At 37.2% G+C, this 25,293-nt stretch overlaps 2 protein-coding genes and 1 long non-coding RNA gene across 3 annotated transcripts; 2 read left to right on the top strand and 1 right to left on the bottom strand.

Annotated features, from left to right (window-relative positions):
- The first annotated feature begins 4,616 nt into the window (after positions 1 to 4,616).
- wu:fj19g03 (uncharacterized) lies at positions 4,617 to 7,827 on the top strand. The gene is made up of 5 exons (XM_053477646.1): positions 4,617 to 4,633; positions 5,731 to 5,781; positions 6,607 to 6,803; positions 6,900 to 7,686; positions 7,797 to 7,827. Exons 3-5 carry the CDS (start codon positions 6,626 to 6,628, stop codon positions 7,825 to 7,827), a joined length of 996 nt encoding a protein of 331 aa, XP_053333621.1. The 5' UTR covers positions 4,617 to 4,633; positions 5,731 to 5,781; positions 6,607 to 6,625.
- Positions 7,828 to 8,602: 775 nt separating this feature from the next.
- On the top strand, positions 8,603 to 12,021 carry LOC128506996 (uncharacterized). Its single transcript, XR_008355763.1, has 3 exons — positions 8,603 to 9,173; positions 10,609 to 10,669; positions 11,123 to 12,021. It is a non-coding gene; the product is annotated as an uncharacterized LOC128506996 (long non-coding RNA).
- An 89-nt stretch (positions 12,022 to 12,110) lies between these two features.
- On the bottom strand, positions 12,111 to 16,605 carry LOC128506776 (dentin sialophosphoprotein-like). Its single transcript, XM_053477361.1, has 5 exons — positions 16,404 to 16,605; positions 13,966 to 15,471; positions 13,744 to 13,804; positions 12,870 to 12,920; positions 12,111 to 12,726 (listed from the first exon to the last, which is right to left on the bottom strand). The coding sequence occupies exons 1-5, from the start codon at positions 16,567 to 16,569 to the stop codon at positions 12,663 to 12,665; spliced, it is 1,848 nt and encodes a 615-aa protein (XP_053333336.1). The 5' UTR covers positions 16,570 to 16,605; the 3' UTR covers positions 12,111 to 12,662.
- Between the last annotated feature and the right edge of the window lie 8,688 nt (positions 16,606 to 25,293).

The following is a 25,293-nucleotide window of genomic DNA, read 5'->3' as shown; positions in this document are numbered from 1 at the left end:
AATCTACCCACCATTCTCATCCAATCGCGCTGCAGGAACACAATGCACACAAAAACATCAGATAATGTTCATCGGAATGGAGGAAAAGTGTGATCTCTGTGTGATCTACTGGGCAGAAAAAACCTGCTGATATGAAAGTCCAGAGAATAACGCCTAGACCGGCTCAGGCTGACACAAACTCATATGCATAACAGGACCTTTTTATACACTCATTACACATGCTGAGCAAAACCCTGCTAAATCAACAAGCTCTTCAACTTTGTGTCAAAGTTAACATCAGTCCAGTAAAACAGTATTTTATAGCCGTCAGGTAGCAGTGCAAAGTGAGTTATAGTAGTTGCCTCTCGGTCTGTGTGTCTTTCTAGAAAGCTTGTTGGTCTCATCCAAACATTGTGCTTGACCAAAGTTAGGGTGAAGCACAACTATTTACTATGTTTGATAAATGTCAAAGGACAATGGTGTTTAGATTGCAGCTTGAAAAACACTGTATTGTCCCTAGGCATCGATTACATTCAAGCTCACGAGTGTGTAGAGGACAAACACAAAGATTATCATGAGAACATTTTATTTAACAATATACAGTATAAGAATATAGAATAAGTGGCATGATGGCTTACTGTTTAGCACTGTTGTCTTGTACCGCTAGGGTCCAGGTTCGATTCCCACCTCAGGGTCTGTGTGCATGGAGTTTGCATGTTCTCCGCGTGCTTGGTGGGTTTCCTTTTGGTACTCCGGTTTCCCTCCACAGTCCAAAGACATGCAGATTAGGCTAATTGGTGTTCCCAAATTGCCCGTAGTGTATAAATGAGTGTACCAATGTGATCGATTGGCACCTTGTCCAGGATGTCCCCCGCCTCGTGCCCTAAGTCTCCAATCTGGGATAAGCTCCAGCCTCCCGCAACCCTAAATACAGAATAAAGCGCTATAGGCGATGAGTGAGTGAGTGTCTCTCAACTCATTTTGTTTGTCCCTGAGCCACTACTCGTTCTCAGTTATTCATTTATCTCTCCTTTCGTAACAGTCTTCGACCACTTATCATGCACCCTAATCTACATTGACCTTCATTATCTCAGTCTTGATCTCCACTCACTTTTTGCGCTGCTGTCACTTTTAATTTGCCATATCTCAGTTATCTCATTTTGGATCGGTCTTGGATCCTGTGATTATGAAGTACATCATTATTTTCCTATATTTTGCACATATTCCTGTCGTTCCTTTTATACAGTATATTTCTGTATTTTTTTTTGTATATTGCACATTATAATTTGTTTTGTACTAGGCATTAAGTTGAAGCATGGTTTGACGAAGCTGTTAAAAAGAAACAGTTAAAGCGTCCTAAGATGACCGGGCGTTTTAATACCTGTCTGAGACTGTTTTAAACATAAAACTAAACTAGACAAAACAACAAAACTCTAGACTGTGAAGGAACTAAGCAGTGAGATCGAGAACAAAGTACTGCAGCAGCGAGTAACTAAGTGCGATCTGATGAACAGCGGTGTGAAGTGCGAGTGTGTACTGATGGTTGTGTGATGCTGTGGTTTAGGAGAGGTTTCTTCTTGATTAGTCAACAGATCTACCGTAATGATGAACTTTTAATAATGTACGTATGTGGAAAAAAGTGTATAATCCAAAGCAAACATGTCCCTCCTCAGAAACTTAAACATTCAGACTTCATTTTTCTTCTTCTTTCAAACCAAGTAAACATGTTTAAGCTGATCTTTTAATGTTTAAGCTGATCTGGAGCATGAGTGATGCTCAGAGTATTCAGACCAGGGGTGAGAATGATAAGAACATGTAAGAAGAAGCAGTAAATTCCTTCTTAATCGTTCCTTAGCCCATGATGACAAATCAAGGTTTTAAAGCATACAAAGAATCATGTTATTAATCATTGTTAATCATGCAAAGAAGCCTTGACACACTGTTTTCTTTGTAAAACCAGGTTATGTGTCATGTAAGGATAAAAAAAAAAAAAAACCCTCAAAATGTTCTTTTACTTTTGTCCCTTAGGGAAAGTCAATACATCCGTTAGAAGAATGTTTTACTTTCGGGCAGGATTCCATGTAGAACCTGTTCCGGACACTAGTACTATGCAAAGCACTCGAAAGTAACCATAAGTTTAAGAAAGTCTGGCATTCTGGGATTTAAACTCACAACCTTCTGGTTACTAGAGTCTCCAAAAATGTTCCACTAGGGTTCAATTTTGAACCCTTATGACTTTGCTTAGTCATTAATTAAGACTCAATAAATGCAGCACAAATAGCTGAAAACAAGGCTGTGATAGAAAGGTGTCAGAAGACACAGTGCACCACAGCTTAGAAGGCCAAGAGTTGTTGATCCAGTCACCAAATTCCCCAGAACTCAATCCGACTTGACAAATAAGTCTGATCCATGGAGGCCCCACCTTACAACTTACAGCAGGTAAAGGATCTGCTGCTAACGTCCTGGTGCCAGACACCATAGCACACCTTCAGAGAGCATATGGAGTCAATACTCAAGGGTCCTGAGTTGTTTCGTTGGCACAAGGATAGCACAAAACCCTGGTGATTTCAATGTTAATGGTTGTGATGTTATGGCTGATTTATTCATTTGTAACTGTACCACAGAGAAGGTAAAGTTCTCTAGAATAGCGTTCAGTTTGACGACTGTTCCTGAAAGATGTAATCGTGATGAAACGTGATGCGGTTTTCATTGGAACCGCAGTTCTTGTTTGTATTTTATGACATTACGTACAGTACATATTTAAATAGCAACTTTGCTTACAGTATGTCCATGTCTATATTCCATGAATCGAAATGAATACAAACACTTTAGACACAGATTATGTATCCTGAGATGACCTTGTGATGACTTTATCAATAAATAAAATATAAATAAATATAAATAATTACAACGGATTTTTTTGGGATGGGTGAGCATAGTAGATTATGAAGTATTGTACAAGTGAGATAAAGAAGAAGTAAATTTCAGAGAATAACACAGTGAAAGAGAGGAGGTATCCTGGGATAACCTTGTGTTTAAATGAAAACTAAACTAGACGAACGAACACTACAAAACGCTAGACTGTGGAGCTACCAATAACAAGGTAGCAGCAAGTAAGAAAGCGTCGGAATAAAACCAATGTAACGTGCAAGTTTGTAGTGATGTTGGGGTTTGGTTAGGGTTTGCTGTTATCTAGTCAAGGAATCTGATGAACAATACAAACTCCTCAGGGTTAATCACATTTTCCCGTAAGTGTACTTTGCGCTTCTTAGGAAGGACGGATGTTTGAGTTTGGACCTTAACAATTGCATAGTATGAGAGATGTAAATGTGTGTTCAAAAATATTCATGAGGTTTCTGATCCAAAGCAAATACGTCCCTCCTTGGATACTCAAACAGTCAGGCCTAACTGTTTTTTTCCCCTTTCAATCCAAGCAAACTTGTTTAAGGTGATCTTTTTGACAGCACTGGAGCATGAGTGATGCTCAGACACTTCAGAACAGGATTGAGGGTGAGTGGAAATGAGTCATTCCTACTTTTTCCTTTAACCATGGGTTCAGCTGAAACCATGGTTTGGCTTATTGCTTTGTAGGAACTGATAGAGGTTTAAATAAAAAAGAACAGAAATATAACAGTGTATATCTGCACAACCTGATTAGGTAAACCTTTTTCTTTAATTATTATTATTAAATTGGATGGTGAATTAATATTTTCAATTTATTTATATCACTAAAACTTTTTAATGAAATTATTGCTTGTTTGAAATGTTATTATTATTATGATTATTATAATTATATTATTATTATTATTATTATGATTATTATGATTATGATTATGATTATTATTAGTGCGGCACTGGCAGTAATTGTAAACTAATCAGGGGAAGGTCATATAGGACAGTAGCACAGTTTATGCATGCTGTTAACATTAAGGAAAAACAAAAGTAGAGCTTTATGTTTTCCACCAACCTTGTTGTCCACAATGTAATGTACCTTAGAAGGTTACCTAAGTGACCAAAATCATACTCGGAATATGCTGATATTTGCATATGCAGTGTATAATTTTGTTACAATTAATTCAATTTCCAACTATTGCAAAAAAGGCATTTAATTCAAGGTAAGACATTAATTAGTTAATTTATATATATATTTTTACAAGTATACTGTTACTACAGGTGACCTGCAGTTGATTATTGTTTAATTATGTGTGTCCTAGTATGTACTGTAAGTTAGTGCGGTATGTGTATTTTATATATTTCAGTTTAACATAAAATTAGTTTGTGTGTACTTTAAATATAAAAGTGCACATGGAACAATTTAAGCTTTAATCATAGAAGAACCTTTGACATCATTTTTCTCTTTTGTCAAATATTTTTTTATTTTGAGTGTTTTGCTCGAAATAAAATAAAAATTCTTTTTTGTGGAGTGTAATAAAATGTAACTATTTTGATAAATTACTCTTTTATTCGACTGAGCAAAATAGAACCAAAATGTATGGAATTTAACAGTATATTTTAAAAATTAATTTAATCAGATTTTTTCCCTTTTTTCTGTAAAACTTGGAACATAGAAATTAAAACGTCACAAAATGAAATATTTTTGTTTAAATTGTTACCATTTCAGCAATGTACTTTCTGAAGTCTCACTTTTCCAAAGGTAAATTGAATAATACCTACAAACATTTCTATTTAATAAGAAACAATATTCTCAAGGTATCATAAGAGTAATGAGTGGCGAGATCCAATACTAATAATGATGGTAAACAACATGCCTATTTGTTTAGGAGGCTGTTTTAGACTTGAGTCCCAGGCTGCTAATCTCAGCGTGTGTCTGACAATCACTTACACTTGTTTAAAGCTTATTTTATTATTTCATTTTTTTGTTTAATCGATTAGTGTGTTATGGTGGACCAGGTCTGTATTTTTTCGTCCATACTAAATTTGATGTCTATGATCATGTTATTGAAGTCTAGGCCGTTAATGTTTCACAAAGATGACTTTTCCCACAACTTTGTGTTAACTTGCAAAGCTTCCTCCAAATAATTAAAACAGTTGGTATACTCCAAATATCCTAAAAGATATCCACATAGATGAACTTTGCAAGACGAAGAAAACAACACAAAAACATTGTGACTTATTAGTTTGTTGAATATTTGAATCTCTGAGTGAAGTTCAGAGCAAATACTAAAAAAACATTTGTAATTTTAAATATATAGCTCCGGTTAGCACACACGCACACACACACACACACACACACACACACACACATACAAACACACACATACACACACATGCATACACACACACACACACACACACACACATACAAACACACACATACACACACACGCATACACACACACACACACACACACACACACACACACACACACACACATGCATACACACACACACACACACACACACACACACACACATACAAACACACACATACACACACATTCATACACACACACACACACACACACACACATACAAACACACACATACACACACATTCATACACACACACACACACACACACACACACACACACACACACACACACATACAAACACACACATACACACACACGCATACACACACACGCATACACACACACCCACACACACACACACACACACACATATGTCGGATCTGGCTAGAGGGAAATGAAGTCGGACCAGGTGTGGTGTGTGATGTGTGGTCGAGTTACTGCCAACCCTAAAAGCTTATCCATTATTGTACACATAGGTGGTAAAGACTGAAGATTAAACCAACGGACAGAGGAGACACACTGCTGGGGTAAGAGCTCTACCTGAACTGATTGATTTTGTAGGATTTTAGTTTAAATAGAAACATGGGGATTTGTATCAGATTTTTTCTTTATTCATAATGAAAATTATTTTTTATTTATTGGGACACTATTTCTCAAAAAAAAAAAAAACTCCAAATATGACATACTTTTAAAAAATCTATTTTTTTGTATATACCTATATAATATATATAATATTAAACAAATAATATAAATACAGTATTTATAATTTTATATAATGACATTTCTATCAGTTTAATTTTGCCAACTTTCGTATTTGGCATTTTCTTTCCACAGTCTGAATTTCTTTCTTAATTAATTATTTTTTATAATTTTATAATGATTTCATAATAAAATAGATTTATAATGCAGTCTCATTCTTTTAGATCATCTCTATATACATAAAAAAAACACTGGTGTGCCTCACAGCAGTGTTAAGCAAACAGCTTAATAATGTTAAGATGTATATAAATAATGTTGCTTGAAGCTGTGTAAATGTTAACCTCACCTAACATTAACTTTGTCCTACTGTAAATATCTATTCATGTAAATTGCCACATGTATATTTCTGAATGAAATTATTTACAAACTCATCATCGGTGGATAAGAGCTATCTGGAATGATCTTATCCTTCTAAAGAGAGGGAAATAAAATCAATAATCAGTGAACAACCTCAGTATGAAAATCTTCACAATTATCTGCAGTCAACTATTTTACCATATATTTTTTGAAAATAATTTTCTACACCTCTTTATTATGTTTAAGAAAACACGCTTTTCAATTTGGACTATTAAACTGTGTTTTGGGATCTACAGGAAAGAGCGTCATATCAGCATGTTGCTAGGGGGAAAACCAGCTTGGTCAGTGGAGATGTTGGCGGTGCTGTTGGTACTGACGTTGGTCCCCACTCTGAGTGATGGGCTCTTGCTAAAGAAGTGTGATCTGAAATCACAGCTTGAGAAAGCATTATCTGATCTTCAAGGAAAGAATAATGAGGAAATGATTGCTAAATGTAAGCTTGTTAGACTAATTATTAACATAAAGTGATATTGTATGAGATAATAACTAAAATATGAACCTTTAACAGAACTCTTCTTTTTCTTTGCAGTGGTTTGCACACTAGAACACATTTCTGGGTTCAATACAAGTCTTGTTACCATCACTGATCAATTCAGCAACAGACCTTTTCTACATGGCAATTATGAAGAGCACTCTTCCGAAATTTCTGACCAAGACACAGAACTCCCTGAAGATTATAATGGTCAACACAAGAAGCGAAGGAACGCCCCATCTATGGATGGAGGGGATGGCTCTGGCGAAGCATCAATTGATCAATCTGCGGAGAACACAGAGGCAGATCATGGTCCAACAGATTTACCACCTGGCACAACAGAGGAGCCTAGTATATATTACGATACCTTTGAAATGCTATTTGGATTCACAACTTCACCACCTGAGACAACCACAACTTTACCACCTGAGGAGCCTACAGATCCTATATATTATGATGACTTTGAAACGATATTTGGATTTACAACTCCACCACCTGACACATCAGAGGAACATGCTGATTATTATGATGAGCAAGGAAGGAAACGGAGGGATGCCCCATCTATGGATGGAGGGGATGGCTCTGGCGAAGCATCAATTGATCAATCTGCGGAGAACACAGAGGCAGATCATGGTCCAACAGATTTACCACCTGGCACAACAGAGGAGCCTAGTATATATTACGATACCTTTGAAATGCTATTTGGATTCACAACTTCACCACCTGAGACAACCACAACTTTACCACCTGAGGAGCCTATATATTATGATGACTTTGAAACAATATTTGGATTTACAACTCCACCACCTGACGTATCAGAGGAGCATGCTGATTATTATGATAAGCAAGTAAGGAAACGGAGGGATGCCGCATCTATGGATAGAGGGGATGGCTCTGGCGAAGCATCAATTGATCAATCTGCGGAGAACACAGAGGCAGATCATGGTCCAACAGATTTACCACCTGGCACAACAGAGGAGCCTAGTATATATTACGATACCTTTGAAATGCTATTTGGATTCACAACTTCACCACCTGAGACAACCACAACTTTACCACCTGAGGAGCCTATATATTATGATGACTTTGAAACGATATTTGGATTTACAACTCCACCACCTGACATATCAGAGGAGCATGCTGATTATTATGATAAGCAAGTCAGGAAACGGAGGGATGCCGCATCTATGGATGGAGGGGATGGCTCTGGCGAAGCATCAATTGATCAATCTGCGGAGAACACAGAGGCAGATCATGGTCCAACAGATTTACCACCTGGCACAACAGAGGAGCCTGGTATATATTACGATACCTTTGAAATGCTATTTGGATTCACAACTTCACCACCTGAGACAACCACAACTTTACCACCTGAGGAGCCTACAGATCCTATATATTATGATGACTTTGAAACGATATTTGGATTTACAACTCCACCACCTGACACATCAGAGGAGCATACTGATTATTCTGATAAGCAAGTCAGGAAACGGAGGGATGCCCCATCTATGGATGGAGGGGATGGCTCTGGCGAAGCATCAATTGATCAATCTGCGGAGAACACAGAGGCAGATCATGGTCCAACAGATTTACCACCTGGCACAACAGAGGAGCCTAGTATATATTACGATACCTTTGAAATGCTATTTGGATTCACAACTTCACCACCTGAGACAACCACAACTTTACCACCTGAGGAGCCTATATATTATGATGACTTTGAAACAATATTTGGATTTACAACTCCACCACCTGACATACCAGAGGAGCATGCTGATTATTCTGATAAGCAAGGAAGGAAACGGAGGGATACCCCATCTATGGATGGAGGGGATGGCTCTGGCGAAGCATCAATTGATCAATCTGAAGAGAACAAAGAGGTAGATTATGCGCCAACAGATTTGCCCCTTGACACAACAGTGGAGCCCACAGATACTATACATTACGATACCTTTGAAATGCTATTTGGATTCACAACTTCACCACCTGAGATGACAGAGGAGCCTGCAGATCCTATATATAACGATACCTTTGAAACGATATTTGGATTCACAACATTGCCACCTGACACATCAGAGGAGCATGTTGATTATTATGATAAGCAAGTCAGGAAACGGAGGGATGCCCCATCTATGGATGGAGGGGATGGCTCCGGCGAAGCATCAATTGATCAATCTGAAAAGAATAAAAATCTTGAGTCTAAAGTTGAGCAAAGATCTAAACGGAATGCTAAAGCCCAGACTACACTCTATGGAATCTTTCAACTGAGTGATATAGCATGTGAATCAGGATCGAGCCCCAGTCAGAATCTTTGTGGATTATCCTGTTCCGGTGAGCCAAGTTACAAAATAGTGGCTACTTTACAAATATTGTACTACAAATCTTGTCTTAAAGAAATACATTTTGGTTTATATATCATGATATTTACCATATATTCACATGATGTACAGTATACACTTATGGCGTCATTTAGAATGACAGCGCTATCCGCTCCTTCCTCTTGCATGGCCTCACAGATGCCTCTGAGTGGCTGTGATTAATGTAGGAGCATTAGGTACCTCTCATCCCTCCCCTCTGAGGGAGCTCGGCCAATCAGCTCTCTCTGGACCTCCGGCTGCGAGAGGTTACAGCATCACCCGGGAATCGATCTCGCAATCTCTGGATGATATTGCAAGCAGTTTACCACTGCACCACTCGGAGGCCGAACCCTAAAGATTTCTGAGGGACTTTAAACTGTGCAGTTTGAATTCCCAACAATGCTACTGCTTATCCACAATTACTGAGATTCCTACAGAGCAAAGTGGGCTGTTCTCTCTTTCTCCTGTGAATCATAGTGAATTTAGGAAGAGTCTGTGAGGTATGCAGATAACGGATAGCACTTTTGTCTGCGAGTATTACATGGTATGACAGCAGATCAGAAAAATATGCTTGGTGCGTTTTAAACTTTACCCTCCTCAGTTGGTGTATAATGCGAGAACTAGCTAGCGGGTGGGAATCGGCAAGTACTGCATGCGGGGAAATGGAGAGGGCAGGGAGGGAAGTTCATGTAGAACCCTTAGATCTGAGGCCTAGATCTGTTAACCATATAAGGAACCATAAAAGAACCATTTGGTTTGAAATGTTATATGAGGGTCAGTCATAAATTTTTTATTTTTGCTAAGAAAAAATAATGTAATAAAAACAAACATTGGTCGTGAGCTTAGTCCTTCTCTACATATCCTCAGCATTGGCTTCGAAACGCTCTCCACAAAGTGGTTTTCTTTAAATGATGGAGGATGAAGAAGTCACTGGGTGCGAGGTCGAGGAGTAGGGAGGATGAAGCAGAATTTCTTGCCCCAAGTCGCCCGCAAGTTTTATTATTTCATGAGCTGAATGGGCTTTTCCTTGGGTTATACCTTTTTTTTTTTAAACAAGAAAAAATGTCATGAATGTACGTGCTCATTTTGGAAACATAATTTGAGCAAATATTTTCCTTTTTTTTCATGCAATAATAATTTATTTTTTTGCCCCTTATAGTATAACATGCAGGAAAGGAGACCTCTACAGAAATAAAAAATTTCAACACAAATTTATAACAGTTCAATACAAACCTGCAATGTTTTATGATAATTAAAGTGAAACTTGATGAGAAAGTCTTTTTGTTTCTAACTAGTTGGAGTTCATTATATTGCTGATGCCTTCTTTGAAATATATTTTGCTTAAAACATCTATCAACCTAGTAGTCGCGCATGTGCTAAAATTGCCTTATTTCTTTTTTTAAAAAAAGCTCTGACTGATGATGACATCAATGATGACATCGCTTGCCTGAGGGTTTTGCTTAACTTAAAGTAAGTTATGAAACACACACACACACACACACACACACACACACACACACACACACACACACACACACACACAACCACACACAAACACACACACATTATTTATTGTTCAGTGTGTTCCAGCACCAGTACGTTCAGGGTTAGGGGTTAGGGTTGCAGTAAGATCAGGTTCGAGGTCTTAACCTTGGATTATCAAGCACAAAGAACCACATAATAGGTATTAGGATGCATTAGAACATAATGTTTTAGAACATTATGAACACAACGTGTGAGAATAGACCAAAAACAATGTTATTCCGAGTCAGGCTAAACCTGGTAATGTTCAGCAAGAACAAATTGAGCTTTACCCCAAAACACAACACACTTGTATGTACAGGTCTATGCACTTTTTAATTTTTATTATTTTTAAGTATCTGAGGCTTCACTTTCTCACTGAACTTTTGCTGTATTTCACAGGATAGAAAAAATATTCACACAGGAGTGTCTGACTGTGGACCCCTCGGTTTACTTTACCACATGTGGATGAAATGGCCAGCTTTATCTCCTTCATATAAAACCACAATCATACTGACTTTCTGTAACTATTCTTCATGTTTACTGCAATGTATTCCAATAATACTTAGTTCTTCTGCAGAATCGTTCTTTGTGTCTTGGATATTGATTCGTTTTTTTCTTTAAGACAGCAAATGTCGATTGTAGTTTCTTTTAATATCAAAACATATCATATGTTGATTCATGGGCGAGGTATGCATATATTAAAAATTATTTTAACTACGCAACTAATAAGATACACTGTGCATTCTGTCTTTTACACCATACTTATATTAGTTTGCTTAAAAGGATATTTGGGTTATGTTTACAATAATGAAGATGTTTTAGATATGTACTGTAAGGTCTAAACGGAGTCGAAACTTGAAAATTGATACATTTCTCTCTTGTGTATTAATTAATACAACAAAAGCAGCATTTTTGTCTGGTTCCGATATGCCAGTCTTAAATGTAAGATTACTGAAGTTTATTTTAGAATGCTTTAACATGCACCTGTAGAGGAAACAAATAATGGTCAAATGGTTTTGGATCTAAGGTGACTTCAGGCTTCTGCGGCAGATCTCTTTGTGTCAGTTCTTTAAAAACACACTTTAATAAAAACACACAAAAAAACCCAATATATTGATATATAATTAAATTATTTGTCACGTGAATGTTACAGCACAGTGAAATGATTTTTCCGCGTATTCCAGTTAGGCAGCTGGGGTCAGAATACGTGTTGAGGGAGGGTACAGCGCCCCCTGCAGCAGAGAGGGTTAAGAGCCTTGATCAAGGGCTCACCAGTGGAAGCAAAATTAGAGAATTAATTATGCTTATACAGGAGTATTGGGTTGATGTGTAATGTTTCTGAGGTTAAAAAAAATATGAATAAATCAGTCCATAAATGTCTTGTCAGATTTTATTCAAACAAAACAAATTTTTTATGCTTTTAGATATGAGAAGAACATGAAAAGACAGAAACGAACATCAAGTTAGTAGGATATTCTTTTTAAATTTAACACTTGTCTGGTGATTTAGAGCAGTTCTCTCTTCTTTGTCTTGTTTTAGTCGGCGAAATTAAATCTGTGTGCGTGTATATGTCTGTGTGCGTGTGTGTGTGTGTGTCTGTGTAATTTGCAAATGAATTGCAATGTTGTGCCAATTGAGATCCTTTTACTTCAACAGTCTTCCCCTTACCTGTTAGCCGTTTTAATAAAATTGTTTATAACGGAGCAGTTATGATGGAAGTGAGACAGCTCTTAAATTCCATGATCATCATAAACCTTGATCAGTCAGGAATAATAAATTGCTAATGAAGAAGACATGAGAAATAATAGAAGGACATGGGACATCAGTGATTCACTTCGTAAGTAGCCATAACCTCAAAAAGTCAAATGTTAGGAGCTAAAAAAAGTAATTTTCTTTGAGTAGAACTGAGTCGAGATGTTTGCTAGACCTTCTGTCTGCTTTAACAAGTAGAAAAAGAGGAATCCTTCTCTTTCTCGCACTCCTTCTTGAAGAAATAAGCACGTCTGCAACAGAGATGACAAATTATGAAACGCAGCAAGAAATGGGAGGGTTTTTTAAGGTAAACTATTTTTTCACAACTTGTAATTTCTCCTGGGAGAATATGGAGGATTCAATACACATGGCCATGCATGAACAGTCTACTTACAATTTGTTGAAAATTTCTTTATTTGGCCCGGTCTGTTTTTCTTCTGATAGGCTGTAGCACAGTGAAACACAAATTATTAATCAGCAAGCAAGCAAGCAAACACCATCCAACTATTCATTCATCTAGGAACCTCTGTAGTCCAACTAGGGACTGTGGAGGCCAAAAGTGATTACCATTGGATTTACAGTATTCCCATTTTTATGATCATAAAAAAACCTCCAGTCAACATTCTCACACTATGGGCAATCTGGGAATGCTATTTAGCCTAATCTGCATGTCTTTGAACTGTCGAAGGAAACCAGGGTACCCGATGGAAACCCATCAAGCACAGGGAGAACATGCAAACTCCATGCACACACATGGAGACCCGAGGCAGGAATCTAACCCCAGACCCTGGAGGTGCAAGGTGAGAGTGCTAACCACTATGCCACCATGCCACCAAGCTAATACCACAATGATTGTTGATAAATTATAGCCTGATAATTTATTCAAGTACTTTGACCTAAAAAGGAAGAGATGTGTACAATGAATCAAAGTGCTTTAAGAAGAAGTAGCTATGATAATGTAGTAACTGACAACAAACAGCACTCAACCTTTTTCATGATCATTGAGCAATTTCCCTCTGGGATTAATAAAGTTCTTTGAATCTTTGAATCTTGAATCTTGAACGACAATGAATATGCATGGAAATGTTTCGTCTAATCTTTTCACCTTTAAGGGTTCTAGATTTATCTTGAAAAATAAGTTTTTCTGAAAGTTTTACTCAAGTTTTCCAATGTTCTCCCCTATACGCACAAAGCAGAGAACTACACAGGTTGTTATATTTGTTTTTTGTATTGCTGAAATTGTATTAATATAATTGACATTAACTCACATTTTATTGAGGATGGTCTCAAAACAGGTGATGTCATCCTTGATATCGTCATCAAGCAGACCTGTGAAAAGAAAATTTGCAAATCAGAATCTTACAAAACTTATTCACACTGGTGTTATAATCACATATGTTTTTCAACAAGCAGGCCTTTTATATTATTTTCAGTCATGTCAAAATGGTGATAGCCACATATAAAGGAATATGAAATTGACATATACTCACTGGAACAGGGCAAATTGCAGAGGTTGAGGGATGGTTTTGCCCCAGAGGCACAGGCGATACGATCAGGCAGCTGGAACAAGCCGTACAAAGTCCACATGTTCTTCTCATTGCATTCTTTAATGTTTGACTTTGCAGACCTGCCAGGGCGTTTTCTTAAACCTTTACCACTGTTTTTAGCAGGAGGACGAGTGACTGGCATCACTCTTAAAGATTTAAAACTATTTAGAGGGATGAATTCCTCACTGGTTTCCTTACTGCTTGCCTTTGATACAAATCTTCTTCTGTATTCTTCACTGCTGGAGGAGTCGCTGTCATCCCCACTGGACTCCTCACTGCTTGACTCCACAGCCCTGTACCTGCGTCCTCCAAAATATTTCTTGGTTACGTTGTTATTCTGGTATTTAGTGACTGGCTTAACCGTTGAAGAATTGAAACCAAGTTTAGGCCCCTGAATGTTTTCCTCACTGGAATCCTCACTGCTGGCCCCAGGTGCAGATCTTTTTCTTCGTTCTTCACTACTGGAGGAGTTGCTGTCATCCCCATTAGACTCCTCACTGCTGGCCCCAGGTGCAGATCTTTTTCTGCGTTCTTCACTACTGGAGGAGTTGCTGTCATCCCCATTAGACTCCTCACTGCTGGCCCCAGGTGCAGATCTTTTTCTGCGTTCTTCACTACTGGAGGAGTTGCTGTCATCCCCATTAGACTCCTCACTGCTGGCCCCAGGTGCAGATCTTTTTCTGCGTTCTTCACTACTGGAGGAGTTGCTGTCATCCCCATTAGACTCCTCACTGCTGGCCCCAGGTGCAGATCTTTTTCTCCGTTCTTCACTACTGGAGGAGTTGCTGTCATCCCCATTAGACTCCTCACTGCTGGCCCCAGGTGCAGATCTTTTTCTCCGTTCTTCACTACTGGAGGAGTTGCTGTCATCCCCATTAGACTCCTCACTGCTGGCCCCAGGTGCAGATCTTTTTCTGCGTTCTTCACTACTGGAGGAGTTGCTGTCATCCCCATTAGACTCCTCACTGCTTGCCCCAGGTGCAGATCTTTTTCTCCGTTCTTCACTACTGGAGGAGTTGCTGTCATCCCCATTAGACTCCTCACTGCTTGACTCTAAAGACCTGCCTTTGCGTGCTTTAACACCAATACTGCTGGTTATGTTGTTACCCAGGTATTGAGCGACCGGCTTAACTGTTGAAGAATTGAAACCATTTTTAGGCCCCCGGATGTTTTCCTCACTGGACTCCTCACTGCTTGACTCTACAGATCTGACGTTGCGTCTCTTACGATTTTTGCTGGTTGGGTTGGTACCTTGGGCTGAAGTGACTGGCGTGACTGTTGAAGCACTGAAACCAGTATTAGGCACCTGGGTGGTTTCCTGACTGTCCTCCTCACTGCTTGACCCCTCGGCAAGTCTGCACTTTTGTGCACCTTTGCTTCCAGGGACTGAGCTAACATAAGTGATGGTGCTGGTGTTGAACTGAGAGCTCAAGTTCACAAAGCAGACAACTGAAAAATGTATGGAAGAGATTTTGATTAGCAAGCAACACTAGCACTGGGAGTAGGAAGGATAGTCATTTTCATATATATATATATATATATATATATATATATATATATATATATATATATTAGTGCTGTCAAAATTAGTGCGTTAACGCATGCGATTAATTTTAAATATTTAACGCATTAAAAAAAATTAACGCAATTAACGCGGTTGCAGTTTTTTTTATTTCCTGTTGTGGCCGACGTGTGTTCAACGTGCAAAGAAGTATGAATAAGACCAAGGAAGGACTTTTAGACGGAAAGTTTCAGTATAAAACTCTGCCAGATGGTTCTGTGGATAAAACAAAAGTAATCTGTACATTTTGCAAAGCCGAATTTAAATACCAGAGAAGTAATTCGTCTTTGACATATCACTTAAAAGCAAAACACCCCACCGAAACAACCTCTACAGGGCCTCGCCAATGTAAATTGCATTGATTGTTTTGAAATTCAAATGACACAAATGGCACATACCTGTGTTTTTATGTAATAAATATGGCTTTCAAGCCAACAGTTAATTTGGAGAATATTGATGGTTTATTGCAGGTATGTTGTTTACATGAGAAAATCTGTGTTACAAGTTAAACAAAAATTCCAATAAACAATCATATTTGAATTTAAATAGTTTCATTGTCTTGAGTTTACATTAATTATTTACATTTACATATCCAAAAAGTTTCAGTCTTTTAATTGTGATTAATCGCGATTAATTGCAAAAAATTGTGCGATTAATTAGTTAATTTTTTTTTAATCGATTGACAGCACTAATATATATATATATATATATTAGCATTGCTATAAATGTCTTGTTTATGAGACAAGTCACAGATAAAGTGATATATAGCCATGCAATTTCAACATTTAGGCATATGCTGTATGTTTCATGTTTTACTCACTCTTGGCTACCAGGTTGGGAATCTTGGCCAAAAGGTTTGCAGGTAGAGTTGAGTTCAGATCGTCCTGAAGTTCACACTTGCTTAGCACCCGTCCATCACTCACACCAAACGCAAGATACAGTACAGCCACCGTCACCAACATCTCCACCTTGATATGAAAGTTCATACTGCTGTCTTTTCAGGATCTTGTGCAGGTACTAAGCCTTTCACCTGCCATATATATATGCCTGCTAAGTCCCTTAAGAATTCCCCATTTTTATGCTGAGTCACAAATCTACGTACTTTGTGGACAGAATGTAATAGATTTGTTCTAGTTTTAGGTTTCAAATGACGAGACTGCGTGTTACAGCACCAGGAAACTTATTGTTTACAGAACATTGAGATGACAATAGGCTGTATCATGTTCTGGGAGTCCTTTTTCTGAAAAAGATGTCTGCTTTTGATTGGTGTCCATTCAAAAAAAAAAACCTGAAACAATGCTGTTTTGTGTAAAGAAGTGGTGGTGTGTGAAATCTGGGTACAATAAACATGAAAATATGAGACGTTGCGTAAAAGGTCAGAGGTTTCCGTGCTTTTTTTAGCTCAGAAACTTAGAAAAAAAAGAAGTATTTTATTACACAAGACTAGTAAATATTAAATAAAAAATAAATAATTAAAGAACACTATATATATATATTATGTCTAAAAAAACAACAAAAATAGAACAGAAGTGGCTCATGTAACAATATATTCTTGCAGAAACATATACAGTAGTCATGTGCAGCACTGTGTTAAAATGTGCATCTCCATAATGTAAAACCAAAATCGCTGTTAGTTGTCGGTTGTACAGATATTTCTTTATTACAACAAGTAACAAAACAGTCAAGAAGATAAGTTGTGTTATGCTGTTAGTAGTGAACGAGACTGAATTTCTGGATGTGTTGCAAAGACTTTCATTTCACTCCATCTATCCAGGAACCTCTGTAGTCCAACTGGGGACTATGGTAGGAGTTCATTTTCGACTTCAGTACATTTGACAGATAAAGTGGGAAACTAGATGACCAGATTTTTGAGTTTGGTTAGTAACATAGTAGGAACAAAAGAATCCACTATATTAAACCTTCTGTTGGCTGCACTGTCTGATCATTTCTTTACATTCAAGGATCCTGTCCCTCCAGTCACTGCTGTGAGGGTGTAAACATGTTATATCCCGCTTGTGATTTGCATGAAAAAAGAGTAACATGCAGAAAACTGTAAGTGTGATTAATTAAAGAAAAAAAAAGTGGTCTGAGGGTGTATTGTACCTAGTGATGAAACAACTCACAGAAGTGAATAAACTGTAGCGTTTATATATTTGCAAAGAAAATTTGGACAGATGCTCTAAGGAAGGTAAAAGTTTGGGAATAGAGAATAATTTCTGGTGACAAGACATCATCACTATTAGCCTGAGAGTAAACAGCAGAGTATGGAACTGAAACATCTTCAATTCTCGACTGAGATAAACTTTAGCTGGAAAATTCCTTAATGCTTACAGTTTTCTGGGAATCGCAAGGGCCAGTATTGGAACATTATCAAAAAAAAAGGTCAACAGTAAACAATCAACGGTGCACATTACAGTGAGATGTTTAAACTTCAGATTAAACGCAGAGGCCTGATATCCAAGGGCGTTGTGATCTTGCATGACGATGCACGTCCGCACACTTCTGCCCAAACTATTGAGGTCTTAAAGCATCCTCAGTCCCTATAGTCCTGATCTCGTTCCATCGAACTTTCACCTGTTTGGTCTCCTGAAAGCACAAGGATGAAGATTCTGATAAAAAAGTGAAAAAAGCAGTAGAAGAACGTATGGTGAAAAAAAAATTCTATATGATATTAAATGCAGTAAGTGTAACTTAACATGCTGCTTTGCAACTGTATTACAGGACAATACAGTACAGTGTACAAGCCAGCTGAAGAGAGTTCATTAGAGTGTGTGTGTGTGTGTGTGTGTGTGTCATTCCAGTCCCTTGGTTTTGAGTAGTCTGATGGCATGTGGAAAAAAACACTCTTGCACAGTCGGTGTGCGTGGGCCTGAATGCTCCATTACCTTTTGTCAGATAACAGGTGGTTGTCATTCTTTCTCAAAGGACTGACGATTGTCATGTTATCTGTGAACTTAGATAATGATGTTGTTTGAGCTGTGCATATTTGCATAATTGTGAGTCAGCAGAGTGAACAGCAGTGGACTGAGCATACAGCTCTGGTGGGCCCAGTGCTCCGTGTGGTTTTGATGCACCTGATCTGGACTGACAGAGGTCTCCCAATTAGGGTGTCTGGGATATAGTTGCAATGGTAGGTGCTTGGGCCCAGCAGGTTCAGGTTTCCTTTTATTTAATAAGGAGGAATAATTGTGTTGAATCCTGAAGTCCATGAACAGACTTTAAGCTAAGTGTCCTTATTGAGCTAAGTGTCCTATGTGTCTATATATATATAAAGAGAGAGAAACATAGAGGAAAGAAATGAGGAAATGAGAGAAGAGAACATAGCAAGGAAGTAGAAGTATTGTAGAAAGGAATGTGAGAGATGAAGATAAGGGCTGATGGTAAGACGGATGGTCCTGCTATACCACTTTCACTAAGCAAAATATAATTTTACATTTTAGATATAACGATAGATTTGAAAATTATAAAATCAGTAATTGATACAGTGGCAAGGGAAAGTATTTGTGCCTTTTGGAATTTCATGGTCTGCATTCATTTGTCATAAAATGTGATTTGATCTTCATCTAAGTCAAGGGTATTGACAAATATAATGTGCTTAAAATAATAACACCATCCTAATCTTTATTGAAGAAACCCATATATATTAAAAATGGTAGTGGTTAGAGTACGTAAACTCTTTAAACAAGTAACTGGTTGACCTCCCCTTGGCAGCAGTAACCTCCACCAGTCACTTCTTATAGCTGTGTATAGAATTTTAGCCCATTCTTCCTGGCAGAACTGCTTTAGCTCTGTCATATTGGACGTCTCATGTGTATGACTCACTTCAAGTCGTTCCGTCACATCTCTATTGGGTTGAGGTCTGGAGTCGGACTTGGCAACTGCAAAAGGTGAATTTTGTTTTTCTAAAGTCGTTCTGTTGTGGACTTGCTCTGGTGTTTTGGGTCATTGTCCTGTTGCATCATCCAACTTCTACAGAGTTTCAGCTGACTTACAGACCTTCTCACAATTCCTTCTAATAGTTAAATCTTAAATCTAGTTAAATAAAAACATTTGCCAATACTGCTGTGGAGTGTCAATGTGCTCTTTTGTAAACTTCAGGCGTGCAGCAATATCCTTTTTTGAAGGCTGAGGCTTCCTTTGTAGTGTTCTTTTATGGACACCCTACTTGTTCATCATTTTATGTGCTGAAGACTTGAGAACACAGATGTTATCCAGTTGATCCCTTCAATGATGCCTTCAAATCTTCCCCTTTCCCTCTGGGTTGTTTCTTTACCTCACTGATGAGTCTTTGTTGTGTTCTTCAGGTCATTTGACTGGGCGCCCAGTTCTTGGTAGAGTAACCACAGTTTCAAAGTGTCTCCATTTGCCTACCTGTAGACTGGTGAATTTCTAAAGTATTTGAAATCATTTTGTAACTCTGTAAAATTCTTGACCATAGATCTTTTGAAAGCTCTTTTTGACATTGCATGGCTCATATTAGCATATTCTTCTTTTGCATAGCAAACTCAGAAAAGTGGTTTTTAATCAGTCAAAGTAGCTCTAGTCCACATCTCCAAACTCATTTTCTTAACAAGTCTCCTTCTTAACAAGACACCTGTCTTCAATCTACTTTTTAAGTCAAGTCAAGCTTTCACAAACCCTTTCCACTAGCTCCATGAGGATTTTATGCTTTTTATGGCTCAATAAAGACATGAAAGATCAGATATTCTTTTGTGTTGTTATTTAAGGCACATTATATTTGTAAACCATGAAATTTCAAAAGGTTCACATATTTTTCTTGCCACTGTATATGCATGCTATGATTGAAAAAAAGTTTATATATATATATATCGCTCTTCTATGCCACATTTTAGCTGTTTAGTCCCATTCCTGAGTTCTTGTCCCATTATTTATGCTCTTACAGTCACTCTTAAACATAGCTCTAATTTACAATGCATTTTAAGCAAGCAATCTTTAAGTGATCTCTGGTAAAGGTCAATCATGATTTTTTCCCCCAACCCTATTTCTTTACACATAATGGTGTTTCACCACACGTTTTATTAGGGCATTTTACAATTCGTACCCTATAATTCCAATAAGTAATTTCAGCCTGTGTCCTTGTTGTTTTCTTTGCCTGATGACTGTAAAAGTTTAAAACATCCAATCAATAAAAAAAAAACAACCTGTCATTAATCCTGTAACAACTGTATGGTGTAATGATCTTCACATGCTATCAAAGTTTTCTTTGCTAATGCCAGGTTCGACATCAGTTCCAATAGCTGGCTAGGCAGCAAGTCAAAGTCTAGTAGATGGCAAATATTGGTTATGAACAGGATATTTCAATTGCTGAAAAAAAAGCTTTAAAAAGTCAGACAATAAATTGATTTCAAAACAAGCAAGCAAAAATTAAATCCAATACTTTTCCAGGGTAGTGGGGTAGTAGCACTGTGTCCTCGCACATATAGGGTCAAGGGTTTAATTCATGCCTTGGGGTCTGTGTGTGCATGGAGTTTGCATGTTCTCCTCATGCTTGGTGTGTTTTCTCCAGGTTCTCCGGTTTTCTCCAAAGACATGCAGGGTAGGTTAATTGGCATGCGTGTGCCATGCAGTGGATCGGCACCTTGTACAGAATATGCGGTATAGAAGATTAATGAATGAATGAATTTTTACAGGGTGGCATAGTGATGCAATATGTTATGTCACGCAGCTCCAGGATACTGAGCTTGTGTTACTGTGTGGAATGTCACAAGTTTTCCTAAGGTCCAACTAGGTTTCATCTGCAGTCTCCAGTTTCACACACCCCACCCCCCCTTATCCAAAATGGCTAGGATTAATTTCCCCTTAGGAGTGATTAAGTGTGTGTATTTGGCAGAATGGGGGTGCCTTTAAATGGACTGGCATCACACTCAGACTGTATTCTCACCTCATGTCTGGTTGTCTGGTGTTCCTGGGATCTAGATCTGGAACCATCGTGACCTTAACCAAAATAAAAAAAAAGAACTGTAGTGAAATTGTGCAAAGCATTCAGACAAAACTGGTTATGCTGAAAATTTTCCATGATGTCATTGTTTAAAAGCGTGGCCTCACCTTGTTGGCAGTCTTAAACGGAGTAGGACTCATGCACCTCCTGACTCTTACGAACACTCCCGATGGGTTGTATACATTCTGAATAAATTTGAGAAAATAAAGTCTAATTATTATTATTATTATTATTTAAATGATATGTACATAGAGCTCTTCTGTACATTTGACAGGTCTATTGCTCATGTTTTTTTGTCTAATTTATATCTGATCTGTCTCTTTTGTCTTCATTCGTCTCATGTTTCTGTCCTTTTTGATTGTGCAGAATAACACGACACAGTCCCGTTTTGCCTTGCTTGCACCTTATAGACAGTAACAGTGAGTAGGAATTAAATTATAATAAAGGTTGGGTCCGAGCAGGATAAGGTTAATTATCTAGTACAGCATCATTCTGAATTTCATTGTGAAAAAAGAGCTTATGAAGCAAATGACAACACTTTTTAAGTTTTAAGTGTGTCATAAGCAACAATAGAAATTTTTAATAAGAGGCTCAAAAATTTAAAAAAGAAGATAATTAGCGGGAAAATGTGAGTATCTGTTTAAGACAATAGTAAATCAATAGTTTTATCCTTTGTGTAAACTGTGTATACAATATCAATTTCAGTGTTACTTGAAGTTAAACTATAGGCATGACACTCAGTGTTCTTCAGGGTGTTCAGAACAAAAGGTTGTAGTAGACAAAAGTGTCTCAGTATGCTGCTGTTACTGCTCTCAGGTAACGTGCACCTCAATCCTGGTTCTGCAGGGGTACATTAATTTATAACACTCCTGATGATTTTAAATCTCAGTCAGGTCTGGGTTTAGTGCATATATATACACTTCATATACTGTACTGTATATATGAAGTGTGGTGAGTAAATTGGATTTTGTACGTATATGGTCTCTGACATCTGATGTTATTATTATTATTAATTCTGAAACCCTAATGTATCAATTTTTTGTTTTTTTTAAATTGACTTATTTTCTTTTATTGCAGTCAAATATGTTTTTATTTTCCTATTCCTTTCTATCTTTCCATTTTTAGGTCACAAACAGTAGTATAATCATTTCACTTTTATGATTGTTACATGACAAATAAAATTTAGAATATATAGAATATGTCCTATCTTACAAATATGTTAATATTGTGCTAGATAATTGCACTGCCTTTTTTTTAAGGCACGTATTAAGTCACTTCTAAAAAAGCTGAGAACTCAGACTGGGCTTTTTCTTAGAAAGTAATGAAGTTTTTCTGCAACGTCTCCGTCTATTTTTGATTTTAGGGATATTTGATATATTAATGCGTCTGCTCAGTGTTTACACTCTCTGGACTCTGGATGTTAACATGTTAACCAAATTCACTAACTGAATTCATTTTCCTCTACTATAATTTGTCTCCACTTTTAAATTGCAGCTTACGAGGAGAAAGAAATAAAGGCGATCCCGAATTTTCCTTCCAACAAATATTGTGAATTCAGTTATATTAAGACAAGTTTTAAAAACCTAATTTTCTAACCATTTAAAAACAAACAAAAAAAAAACCAAGAAAGAATTGTTGCGTCCTTTCTTTCTAAATGTGGTTAATTGTGAGGTAATAAAATGCTGCAAAGAATTTTTAATGTTCTCATTCATTCTCAAGACTTTTTATTTCATGCTAATTTTATTTCAACCTTGATTTTACCAGGAAAAACCTCACTGTGATTGAAATCTCTTTTACTGTATAAAGCTGTCATGGTCAGAACAGGCAGCAACACAACACATGTTCCAGACAAAGAATATAAAACAAGTAAAAAGTAACACAAATATATCATAACAACCTTTAAAGTAATTATTGAGTAACAGAATAAAAATATTCCAAAAGGGAAATAGTAAAAAATACAGTGCACAGAAATCTTGCAATAAAGCTTTACGTCTGCTCAAAGAAACCAGTGACAGTTTTATAAGCTCATATTGTTCTATGTATGAGGAGAGGCGTACATAAACACTTTTGTTTTTACCAAATTAAGCTGGAACTTTAGGAAGACAATGTAAAATGTACATAACTATTACTATATTTCTTCAATATACACACAATTATACAGGCAATAGCCTAGTAATAGCTTTATAATTAAAACAGTTCATAAAGCCCCTGAGAAGGTAAAGAGCGCTGACCAACTGTAACATACAGTGTACAGAGGTGATTTAGGGTCTCACAGCTCATAAGAAATCTCAGTGCTTCATGATTTCTTTTTTTTTTTTTTACTGTTTTAAGCAAAATAAATCATTTAATTGCAATTAAATGATTTATTGATACAAAATGACACTGTAAAATGCTAGGAATACATAATTTGTGCTTGAATCTGTTGTACCCATCATACAACATCTGTTGTAAATTTTCTATTTAACCTTTTTTATATTAAAACAATTAATGCATTAATAATTGAATGATTTGACTGTTCTACACGACCCGTAGTATTTCTGTGATTTATTGCTTTTGCTGCCCCCTGCTGGAGGAGGCTCATATTCACCATTCATTTCTAAAGCTGAGAATATGGCTTATTATATCTTTGTCAAAATGAGTAAATGAATGCATGTGCAGTTCCAATATATATTTAACTGCGTAGGAAGTTATTTGGCATTTTCTATTAGGCATTTTATAAAACTGCTTAGAACCAGAATTCTGTTTTAACTGGCTTAACACAATACAATAAGAGATACATCATAAACAGTGTATTGTAACCTAGTTAACTATATCTCTGAATTTATTACTATTTACTTCAATATCATTTACTTTTTTCTATCAGTCTGCCATATAAATTAAAAGTCTGTTTATGATGCTTTATGCAACCCAAACATATTTTTAGCTCATAGGTTTCAGCTTGACGATTTATGATAGGCGTTCAAGTCAAATTGGGACTTATGATTTCTGGTGAATGAAGGTGAAAAACTGATTGACATCTACAGCATAGTACGATGATGAGACTCTTAGGTGCCTCGAAATATTTATATGGTGCAAATATTTTAAAGAAGACTGTATGTCTGTGAATGACGATCTTGACCACGATGGCTCAGAGCCCACTGCAGTCTCCAGCTTGTGGAAAGACACATCTGTCTGTGTGAACTGTAGACACAATCATTCACCAACACCACTCGTACATTAAACACGGTTGGGAGTTATTTCTACCTTTAATGGTATCTAAGCACTAGTGAATCACTGGGATAAATGCATTAGTGTAGCAGGGGATTATATATAGAGAAAAAAGATAGTTTTTATTGTACTCCCATATCTGTGTCATATTGTATGTTCTCCATTGTTTGCACAAGCAAAAGTCCCAGTTTGACTTAATACACCCTTTGGTAAAAACGCATGAAATTTTCTGTACCATTTATCCTAAGGTATCACTTTTACTTTATGTAAAAATCGTAAACAGTAAACGGAAAGGCCACAACCACAAGAGATAAGAGCAGTGAGGTCCGCCAACTGGACCTAAGGTTTATTCTAAAGTGATATTGATTAAGCCCTACACCCTCTGACAGTTCAACCGGTAACAGTGTGACCTCCAAATTAGGGCTCTTGTGTATCACTGGCAATCACTGACCTGCACAATTTAATAGTTTAGGGTTTCCCTTATTTTATTATAAATAAAATAAAATTTCACGCATGGCTCTATCATGCTCTTTCAGGAGACCAC

The sequence above is a fragment of the Clarias gariepinus genome, chromosome 18 (genome assembly GCF_024256425.1).
Source record: "Clarias gariepinus isolate MV-2021 ecotype Netherlands chromosome 18, CGAR_prim_01v2, whole genome shotgun sequence".
In the NCBI taxonomy this organism is placed as follows: Eukaryota; Metazoa; Chordata; class Actinopteri; order Siluriformes; family Clariidae; genus Clarias; species Clarias gariepinus.
The sequence above is the reverse complement of the archived record's forward strand: the minus strand, read 5'-3'. Positions and strand labels throughout refer to the sequence as shown.

What these genes read in the sequence shown, in the direction of transcription:
- LOC128506776 (XM_053477361.1), bottom strand. Translation starts at nt 16,569, where the DNA reads ATGAACTTTCATATCAAGGTGGAGATGTTGGTGACGGTGGCTGTACTG. An exon ending in CTGCAATTTGCCCTGTTCCA is followed by an intron (nt 13,805 to 13,965) that starts GTGAGTATATGT and finishes TTCTTTTCACAG; the next exon opens with GTCTGCTTGATGACGATATC. An exon ending in AAAGAAATTTTCAACAAATT is followed by an intron (nt 12,727 to 12,869) that starts GTAAGTAGACTG and finishes TCTCTGTTGCAG; the next exon opens with ACGTGCTTATTTCTTCAAGA.
- wu:fj19g03 (XM_053477646.1), top strand. Translation starts at nt 6,626, where the DNA reads ATGTTGCTAGGGGGAAAACCAGCTTGGTCAGTGGAGATGTTGGCGGTG. An exon ending in TGAGGAAATGATTGCTAAAT is followed by an intron (nt 6,804 to 6,899) that starts GTAAGCTTGTTA and finishes TTTTCTTTGCAG; the next exon opens with TGGTTTGCACACTAGAACAC. An exon ending in CATGCTGATTATTATGATAA is followed by an intron (nt 7,687 to 7,796) that starts GCAAGTAAGGAA and finishes ATGGTCCAACAG; the next exon opens with ATTTACCACCTGGCACAACA.